Source organism: Dendropsophus ebraccatus, chromosome 8 (assembly GCF_027789765.1).
Source record: "Dendropsophus ebraccatus isolate aDenEbr1 chromosome 8, aDenEbr1.pat, whole genome shotgun sequence".
NCBI lineage: Eukaryota > Metazoa > Chordata > Amphibia > Anura > Hylidae > Dendropsophus > Dendropsophus ebraccatus.
Window position 1 is genome coordinate 101242551 of NC_091461.1, and position 11010 is coordinate 101253560.

Genomic DNA, 11010 nt, shown 5'->3' on the forward strand with positions numbered 1-11010 from the left:
ACTGAGACATCTACAGGAGATGAGGTCTGGTCCCTGAGACATCTACAGAGGATGAGGTCTGGTAACAGAGTCATCTACAGGAGATAAGGTCCAATCACTAAAACATCTACAGGAGATGAGGTCCAGTCACTGAGACGTCTACATTGGATGACATCCGGTCACTGAGACGTCTACAGAAGAAGGTCTAGTCAAGGAGACATCTACCTGAGATTATATCCAGTCAATGAGACGTCTACAGGAGATGAGATCCAGTCAAGAAGATGTCTACGGGGATGATGTCCATTTAATGAGACATTTTTTGGGGATGAGGTCCTGTCACTGAGACATCTACAGGAGATAAGGTCCTGTCACTGAGAAATCTACGGGAGATGAGGTCTGGTCACTGAGAAATCTATGGGAGATGAGGTCTGGTCCCTAAGTGACCTCTGGATTGATTACATTGGGGTTTCTACTTCTGGGAGTAAGAGAAGTTTGGTGGAGTTTTCATTGGGTTCACAGTCAGTTCTTGGATCTACAGGGCAGGTTCTGGATTTCTTGGTTCTGTGTTGTTCTGTTGATGGGGCTGGAGGAGGGAATGGTGACTGAGATGTTTAACCTGTCCTGGGAGGACATAAATGGCAGCGACCTATGGAACTGGAGCAGAACCAATGAGTCCCTGTTAAACCAGACGGAGACTGGACCCCCACCATTCCTGACAGATGCCTGGCTGGTGCCCCTCTTCTTTGCTCTCATCATGTTGGTGGGATTGATCGGGAACTCTCTGGTGATTTATGTCATTACCAAACACAGACAAATGAGAACAGCCACCAACTTCTATATAGGTAAGTGCCCCTCCTGGGGTGCAGGGTCCTACATAGACTAAATGGGCTCCTACACATCTGATACATTGTTATTCCCCCAGTATCCCATCCCCATGGAACTTATATAATGCTTATCTCCTACCCACTACTATGCATTTACATGTAAGCTATTGCTCCCTGTTATCAGCCATTTAAGCTGATAGTAGGACTTATTGTTATGAACCATCTCATAACAATAATCATAGAGGCTGACTATTGTATAGGTGAATGCAGTTGATTCTAGGACTGTAGGACAGGTATATACAATCTATTACTCTCTGTTATCAGCCATTTCAACCTGTTAATGTTGACTGCAGTGTTTTTCCTTGGAATACATACAGAACACTCCCTGCCTTCAAGATGTCTATGAACCTCCAGAGGTAAACGTTGGAGTCATGTTCGATTGTAAGCTCATGTGTCAAGGCTTCTGACTCTTCTCTAAGCTGTGTGTTATCAATCTTCCTGTTGGGTTGTATGGCGATATAATACTGTTCTTCGCTGTTCTAAAGGTTTCTCTAGTTCTGATCTGTAGCTGGGTCATTGGTCCTCTTATCAGTGTCCTGTGGAGATGATGGGAGTAACTGTCACTATGTAGTTGTGCTGCCCCGATATGACTACATCAGTGGTCAGCAACCTGTGGACATCTAGCTGCTATGAAACTACTACTCTCAGCATGGCAGCTGCTTCATTCATAAGATAATAATATGCAAAAGATTACAAAGGGGTGTGACCTGAGTGGATGTATAACAATGGTGATGAATATGCTGGATGTGAGATATACCCAATATACTGTACACCCTGTATCCTGTGCACCTTCCATACTGTATACCGTCTATGCTGTACACCCGCTATATCCTACACATTGTATACCGTACACCCTCTATAGCCTAGACCCTGGATACCCAAACCCTGCTATACTGTATACTCTTTAAACTGTACACTGCCTATACTGAATAACCACTATACTGTACACCCTGTATACTATACATGGTGTATATTCTACACCCTATATACCCTATACCCTGCATACTCTACTCCCAGTATACCCAACACCCTGTATACTGTACACCAGCTACACTGTATACCTGCTATACCATAACCCTGTATACAACCTGTATACCCTATACCCTGCCTATGCTACGCCCTCTATACCCTATATCCTGCATAGCCTACTGTCTATTCCAAACACCCTGTGTGTTGTACACTTGCTATTCCCTACACCCTGTATACTGTACATCCACCACACTCTGCACCTTGTGTACTGTACAACCACTATACTATGTCTTGGCTGTCCAGGCATGATGGGAATTGAAGTTTTGAAACAGCTGGAGGGACACAGGTTCCTCATCCCAGTTTTATATGCTACACCCTGTATACTCTATACCCTACACCTTGTATACTCTACACTAACATTACCCTATACTTTGTATACTCTACACCCTGTATATCCTATACTTTGTATACTCTACCCCACTATATCCTACATTTTGTATACTCTATATTATGTATACCCTACACCTTGTATATGCTAAATTCTATATACCCTACACCTCTATATCTTACACCCAATATACTCTACATCTGCTATACCAAGCACTCTGTATACTGTATGCATGCTGTATACTACACCCTGTATACTCTACATCTGCTATACCTTACACCATATATTAACTAAACCCAGCATGGTTTAGGTTCATAAAAGTAGAATTTTTTTTTTTAAGTACATCCTGTAAAGTGCATACGTACACCCTGTATACGATACACTCCTCCAGCGATAGGGAACCTTTGGCTCTCCTGCTGTTGCAAAACTACAATTCACCTTATTGTATTGTATTGTTGTATTGTTATTGTAGAGTTTTTAGGGTATTGTAGTTTTTAGAGTTCCGGAGGGCTAAAAGTTCCCTATCCCTGCGCTACACCCTGCATACTCTGTATCCTTCATACTCTTTACCCTATGTACTTTATACACTACACCCTGTATACTTTACACCCTCTATACTCTACACTAGTGCTTCTCAAATCCAGTCCTCAGGCCTCACCAACAGGTCATGTTTTGAGGATTTCCCATACAAAGGACACCTGTGAGAATACCTGATGCACTGAGTATAATTATATCACCTGTGAAATACTAAGGAAATCCTCAAAACATGACCTGTTGGTGAGGCCTGAGGACTGGAATTGAGAAGCACTGCTCTACACCTAGGGGGGCATTTATTAAGTCCGGCGTTTTTTACGCCGGACTTATAAATGTCCCCGCAGCTCCGGCGCTACAGAGATTTATGTAGAGGCGGACTGCCTCTACATAAATCCCGTGCGCGCCGGTGCGCACCGCCGAAAACCTACGCCAGCTGAGGACTGGAGTAGGTTTTCGGCGTATATTTGGGCGGAACGGATGGTGAATCGCGCCCACTACACGCCCCCTTTCCGCCCCCCTGGCGTACTCGGCGGAAAGTGCCGATTTGCGAATATTTTATTCTGCTTCATGTGTCCTGCTTTCTCTGGAGGGCCCTACAACGCAGCATGCCAGGGCCCACTAAAAGACTGTACTGCAGTCTGTGCATGCCCCAGTGTGGGACTAGGGTACCTGCGGCCCACCAATAGAACTGATCATGGGGGGCACCCAAATAAAGAACCCATCAGAAGTGACATGCTGACCTGGTCCCATCCTGTATATTCAGAATAACAATAACAATAACTACAACTCTCAGAAAGCCTTACACATATGAAGCTCCCATGCTGGGAGTTGTAGTTTTCGAGGGGACAACCCCTTGAATTGTCTACTCATTTGTACTTCAAACCCCAGAATATCCTGAGGGCTGCAGACTGCAGTAAATGCTGGGAGTTGTAGTGTTTGCATCTGTTGTACTTAGGGGGTCCTGGGTGCATTGTACACTGGAGGCTTTGTGGTAAATCAGAATATATAACTCAGAGTGTGTCAGAACAGCACTAATAGGAGATGGAACACATGGGCCCTTAATCACTGTTGGGGCAAAGGTGGGGAATATGTACTGTATGTGGCTGCACAGGTGGGAGACATGTACTGTATGTGGCTGCACAGGTAAGAGGCATGTACTGTATGTGGCTGCACAGGTGGGAGGCATGTACTGTATGTGGCTGCACAGGTGGGAGGCATGTACTGTATGTGGCTGCACAGGTGGGAGGCATGTACTGTATGTGGCTGCACAGGTGGGAGGCATGTACTGTATGTGGCTGCACAGGTGGGAGGCATGTAATGTATGTGGCTGCACAGGTGGGAGGCATGTACTGTGTGGCTGCACAGGTGGGAGGCATGTACTGTATGTGGCTGCACAGGTGGGAGGCATGTAATGTATGTGGCTGCACAGGTGGGAGGCATGTACTGTATGTGGCTGCACAGGTGGGAGGCATGTAATGTATGTGGCTGCACAGGTGGGAGGCATGTACTGTGTGGCTGCACAGGTGGGAGGCATGTACTGTATGTGGCTGCACAGGTGGGAGGCATGTACTGTATGTGGCTGCACAGGTGGGAGACATGTAATGTATGTGGCTGCACAGGTGGGAGGCATGTACTGTATGTGGCTGCACAGGTGGAAGGCATGTACTGTATGTGGCTGCACAGGTGGGAGGCATGTACTGTATGTGGCTGCACAGGTGGGAGGCATGTACTGTATGTGGCTGCACAGGTGGGAGACATGTAATGTATGTGGCTGCACAGGTGGGAGGCATGTACTGTGTGGCTGCACAGGTGGGAGGCATGTACTGTATGTGGCTGCACAGGTAGGATACATGTACTGTATGTGGCTGCACAGGTGGGAGATGAAAGAGAAAAAAAACATCCATGCTGCAGGGGGGGGGGGGCACAGTTATTGGCAAAAAAGGCATAAACTTACAATCAATCATCAGCATTAAAGAGTGGGTGGGGGGTGGGGGGATCTGTGCTTTCTCTTCTATAGTCCACCCTCTATCCTACAACTTCCAGCAGCCTGACAGACACACTGACAATAATCACTTACTGTTAGAGCCGCTGCTGTTGCTCCTCTTGACAGTCCTGTCCCTGGCAGCCATAAACCTGCAGGATCCCTCCAGCCGCGGTCACCACATGCCCTCTTTCCTCCTCACACAAGGAATGCCGGACAGTGGAGTGCAGGAGGGGCTGTCAGCAGCAGCAGCGTGCAGGCAGAGAGAGAAGAGAGGAGAACCAGCCCTGGCCGGGTACAGCATCCAGTGACTAAGTGGGCCCCCCAGGAGTAGGAGACCTGCACTTCCCAGGTGCTGATGCCGCCTGGGAGGCCCACTACAGACATGTGCCATGCTGAGCTGACACTTTAGAGTCTGAGCCTGGCGGGCCCTTCTATTGGCCTGGGCCCCTGTGCAGCTGAACAGGCTGCACAAGTGATATGTCCGCCTCTGCTACACCCTGTATACTTTACACCCTGTATACTCTACACCCTGTGTACTCTGTACCATGGGTCTCCAAACTGCGGCCCTCCAGCTGTTGCAAAAGCACAATTCCCATCATGCCCAGACAGCTAAAGCTTTGGATTTGGCTGTCCAGGCATAATGGGAAATGTAGTATTGCAACAGCTGGAGGGCCGCAGTTTGGAGACTTATCCCTAATACCCTATACCCTGTATTCTGAAATGACTGATAACAGAGAGCAATTTCCCTGTCCTACATTCATCTTCTCTCTGGCCTGTAATGTCTGATAACAAGGCGGATACCTGTTACCCCCTGCTGGACAAGTGTCCCCCATCTTACCATCTCTTGTCATGAGTATTTGGGTGACTATTTTTATTTTTATTTCTAATTCTGCTCAGGCTGGGATAGCAAAGAAAAAAAAGGAACCAGTGTCAGTATGTCTGGCCGTTCTAGGCTGTCCGTCCTCTGCACTGACTGGCCAGGGACTGACACTATCAGTATGGCAGCATCGGGGATCAAAAAAAGGCAAGAACAGCTTAAGTTTTCTTTTCTATCCCAGTCTGAGCATAAATAGATATAAGAACAAAATAGTTGCCAGAATACCCCTATAAAAGTAATTTTTTCTGCAGTAACTAATGGTAAGATGCAGTTTCTGATGTGGTCACAAGATGGCAGTAAGCACCCATTGCAATGTTCCCCATTTCGTACCACAATGATTTCTGAATTCTGAACTTTGTATCTTGGATCTTGAGCTGATGAGTGTGAGATATGCAGCAGGGGGCAGTATATCATATCTAGCTGGATACAAGGCTAGCTCGCTGGTCCTATCCCGCAGAAAAGCTGCTATAAAGCAAACTGCTGAAAATCCTCCTAAAATCTTTGATAGAAGGGAGTCAAATCACACAGGACATTGTAGCTTGCTGTGTATGGGGCCCACAGACTGGTCAGAGGACCCATGTGACCCCTTGAAAGTGTTGTCAATAATCATCAGAACTGGATCATGGAGAGATGGAAGAAAATGCCTGTTCTGATGGGTCACATTCTCATAATGTGGAAGGCTGGGTGCATGTGCATCACTTACCTGGGGAAGAGATGGCACCAGGATGCACTATGGGAAGAAGTCAAGCTGGTGGGGGCAGTGTGATGGGCATTGTCCTGGAAAGCTTTTGTCCTGGAAGGCCAGGTGCATAACTTACCGGGGAATGTTACAATGAATAAAGGTCATAAGTCATGAGAGTTCTAAGCTTTGGGATTTAAAGATTAGAAAGTTTCAGAACTTTCCTCAACTATCAGCCATTGCTTTCATATTTCTTTATGACTGTGCTTTGGAACCTGTAGTGCCTGTAGGGCATGCTGGGACTTGTAGTTTTAGAATGGTGCACAGGGAGCTCAGGAATCATCTGACCTCACTTCTCATGATCGCTTTTTTCCCCAGCTAACCTGGCTTCCACTGACATCATGTTCCTGGTGTGCTGCGTGCCTTTCACCGCTACCCTTTACCCTCTACCCAGCTGGGTGTTTGGGGACTTCATGTGCAAGTTTGTGGCATATCTGCAGCAGGTATGAGGGGGGGGGGGGGGGTCATAAGTTACTGCAGAATGGGAGTCTTTGTTTTTTGGTTCACATTAGGTGCTAATTTTCCAATACACCAAATCTCCTGCATAGACAGTTACATAATAAACATCTTAGTATCTGCAGCCACCACTAGGGGGAGCTTACTGCATACAGATGTATACTATTCCCATTGAGATCAATATTGAATCTGTATTCAATCCCTGGTGGTGGCTTCCTGCCACATGGAGGCATATAATGGAGCTGATACAACTTATGCCACGTAATGGTGCATCTTGGTCAGAAAATAAATAATTTATTCTCTATAACAATTGTAACAAACCCTCAGCTGTGAGAAGTATTATGTCCATGCAAAAGGTCAGAGCAGCTGTTCCCATTTGATGACAGCAAACAGAGATCTTGCACAGCCCTTTAAACATCCCTTGTAGCCGCCATTTTGGTCATTCTTTACATAGACACAATGTATACAGTGACTTCTATGTGATGTATGGCAGGTCACAGTCCAGGCCACCTGTATCACCCTGACAGCGATGAGCGCCGACCGCTGCTACGCCACCCTGTATCCCCTGAAGTCACTGAGGCACCGCACCCCCAGAGTGGCCATGATCGTCAGCATCTGTATCTGGATCGGTAAGAAGCCATCACAAGGACACAAAGTCTCATCATCATTCAGAATAAACTTATGACTTAACATATTTACTGCCCAGACCCCAGATCCAGGACCACTGTGATGTTGTCAGTATCTATACAATGTGTTGTGTCCCCTTACAGGGTCCTTGCTGCTGTCCACACCCATCATCCCCTATCAGAAGATACAGAATGGATACTGGTACGGGCCCCGGACCTATTGCATAGAGCAGTTTCCATCTGACATCCTTAAAAAGGCGTGTATCCTCTACCAGTTCCTTGCCGTATACCTTCTGCCATTACTGACCATCTGTTTGTGCTATTCCTTGATGCTGAAGAGAGTCGGTCAGCCGGTGGTGGAGCCCATGGACAACAACTACCAGGTATTGGGATTGTTACTCCCCCACAATGTATGACCCTGGATCTAGATGTGTACATTGGGATCAGTGTGTGTCATTCTATAGCAGGGGTAGGGAACCTTGGCTCTCCAGCTGTTGCAAAACCACAACTCCCAACTCACAACTATATACATAGTATACACTCTGGCCGGGATCCCTAGTGGCGCAAAAAAACTGACATTGAATAACGGCCACAGAGAACCTGTCAGCTCTGGCCGCACGCTCCATTGTGTGCAGCGGGGAATTTGGGTGCGGGTCAGGGGCGTAGCTAGGGGTTCAGCCTAGGGGGGGCGAGCAAGTCTGAGTGGGCCCCCAACCGATTATGTTACTCAAAGGGAACCTCGCTTGACAACAATGCTTTCTAAATAATAAAGGGTATATTCTGCTCCATTACTCATAGTGAATTAAGAGCAGTGTTAGAGGCTTCTACATTTACATATATAGACACATAAAATGAAACAGTGACTTACATGGGGTGTCTTCTCATCGGAGTCGCTCACTATCCCAATGTCATGGATGTATGGGCAGTATAACAGGTTCACCTGAGATCTGTAGTTAAAACTGTAAAAAAAAGTTAAATCCATTATGCAAAGACTATTATTTTCCCTATACACTGACTGACCCATATACCATAGAGGTAGATAATTTGCATTCTGCCTAAGACAGGTGCATCACTCACAGGGAGGTACCGCAGGCTCAATCACTAGCTAACTCGGGCAGCCACTACAGGCTGCTGCACCCTGCTCTCTGTGATCCGAATCACAGCTTTCTGATTTAAACATACTTGTCCCTTATCCTGTAAGAGACTGGGGTGGAGGGGTCGGACCTCTGCCCCCATTCCCCCAGGATCTCCAGATCAGCCCCCAGCTCCTCTATGAAGCTGCCAGAGAGAACTGGGCCAAATAGGGTTAAATCAGAAAACCACTGTTTTCCACATGTCCAGCTCCCCCTGGTTTCCACATGTCCAGCTCCCCCTGGTTTCCACATGTCCAGCTCCCCCTGGTTTCCACATGTCCAGCTCCCCCTGGTTTCCACATGTCCAGCTCCCCCTGGTTTCCACATGTCCAGCTCCCCCTGGTTTCCACATGTCCAGCTCCCCCTGGTTTCCACATGTCCAGCTCCCCCTTGTTTCCAACATGTCCAGCTCCCCCTGTTTACCAGCTCCCCCTGTTTCCACATGTCCAGCTCCCCCTGTTTACCAGCTCCCTCTGTTTCCACATGTCCAGCTCCCCCTGGTTTCCACATGTCCAGCTCCCCCTGGTTTCCACATGTCCAGCTCCCCCTGCGTCCACATGTCCAGCTCCCCCTGTTTCCACATGTCCAGCTCCCCCTCTTTACCAGCTCCCCCTGTGTCCACATGTCCAGCTCCCCCTATGTCCACATGTCCAGCTCCCCCTGTGTCCACATGTCCAGCTCCCCCTGTGTCCACATGTCCAGCTCCCCCTGTGTCCACATGTCCAGCTCCCCCCGTGTCCACCTCCCCCTGTGTCCACATGTCCAGCTCCCCCTGCATCCACATGTCCAGCTCTAGTCTATTCCTAAAGATACAGACTGCCTGTGCAGTCTGTATCTTATGCTTTTACCTATAGCTGTGTAGCGGAGCAGTAAGGCCGGGGGCGGCCATCTTGATGACGTCAGTGGTGCGTTCCAGCGCTGGAACGCAAGGGACGTCATCAACATGGCGCCCGGCTTTACTGCACCGCTACAGAGGACTGGGTAAAGTATAAGATACAGACTGCACAGGCAGTCTGTATCTTCAGAAATAAACTTCATGAAGATACAGACTGCCTTTGCAGTCTGTATCTTATACTTTACCCAGTCCTCTGTAGCGGTGCAGTAAAGCCGGGCGCCATCTTGATGACGTCCCTTGCGTTCCAGCGTTGGAACGCACCACTGTGACGTCATCAAGATGGCCGCCCCCGGCCGTACTTCTCCGCTATACAGGATTAGGTAAAAGCATAAGATACAGACTGCACAGGCAGTCTGTATCTTCAGGAATAGACTTAGGGAGCAAAAATTCAATAGCGATCTGAGTGGGCCCCTGCCAGAGTGGGCCCGGGGGCGGCCGCCCCCCCTGCCCCCCATCAAATTTCGCTACTGGTGCGGGTGCAAACTGATGCGGCCCCATCCGAATTCAGCAGCAGTAAAGATCATACACCACAGCCAGTTCTGCAGCACTGGCCTGGATGATCTTCTCTGACACCATCTGTTCCATGACCTGGCCAGGTCACAGAACGACCGGTGTCTTACGCCTTGTAAACATGGCCTTACCCAGTATTCTTTAGAGATTGTATCCAGAAGTAAACCTGAGACTTTCCTTTATCCCTCTAGGTGCAGCTGCTCTCTGAAAGAACCATTGCCATGCGAAGCAAAATATCCAAAATGGTGATAGTCATCGTCCTCCTCTTCACCATCTGCTGGGGTCCCATCCAGCTCTTCAGCCTCTTCCAAGGATTCTATCCAGGATTCCAGGCCAACTACGCCACCTATAAGATCAAAACCTGGGCCAACTGTATGTCCTATGCCAACTCGTCCATCAACCCCATTGTCTACGGGTTCATGGGTGCCAGCTTCAGGAAATCCTTCAAGAAAGCCTTCCCTTTCATGTTCCGGAATAAGGTGAGGGATGGAAGCATCACCTCCGGCACTGTCCACAACGAAATGAAATTTGTCGCTATGGACTCAACCAACCAAGACGTGAAGTGAAGGGGTTAACTGTTCTACATGTTAGGTTTATGGTAGCATGATGGGTGATGGAGGAGCTGAGGAGATCTCATAGACTTCAATGGATACATGAAGGTGGATACAATGTACCAAACTAACAGTCAGTGAGTCTATAAAGGAATCCCCAGTAATTCATTGCGGACAATCTCTTATCACTGCCGGACTATTTATGCAGGATTCTGCCATAGAATTAGTGGTTTTCTACATGAGGAAGATGTTGTGTGTCCTGTCTGTAACAAATCTTTATTTTGTATTTTTATTCTCAACATTCATTAAATGACGATAAGTAAAAAAAAAAATATATATGTCCAGAAATCGGAAGTGTCCACTTTACACAACTAAGGAAGTGGGATAGTATAAAAAACATTACAATATTCATAGTAATTGTAGATACAAAAAGCACAGTATCACTTCTGGTATTATCCTCAGTATGTCTCCTAAAACGCCACAGT

General features: G+C 47.5%; 1 protein-coding gene across 1 annotated transcript; it reads left to right on the forward strand.

Annotated features, from left to right (window-relative positions):
- The first annotated feature begins 556 nt into the window (after positions 1 to 556).
- LOC138798784 (G-protein coupled receptor 54-like) lies at positions 557 to 10715 on the forward strand. The gene is made up of 5 exons (XM_069979383.1): positions 557 to 821; positions 6673 to 6797; positions 7304 to 7439; positions 7581 to 7819; positions 10166 to 10715. Exons 1-5 carry the CDS (start codon positions 557 to 559, stop codon positions 10538 to 10540), a joined length of 1140 nt encoding a protein of 379 aa, XP_069835484.1. The 3' UTR covers positions 10541 to 10715.
- The last annotated feature ends 295 nt before the right edge of the window (positions 10716 to 11010 follow it).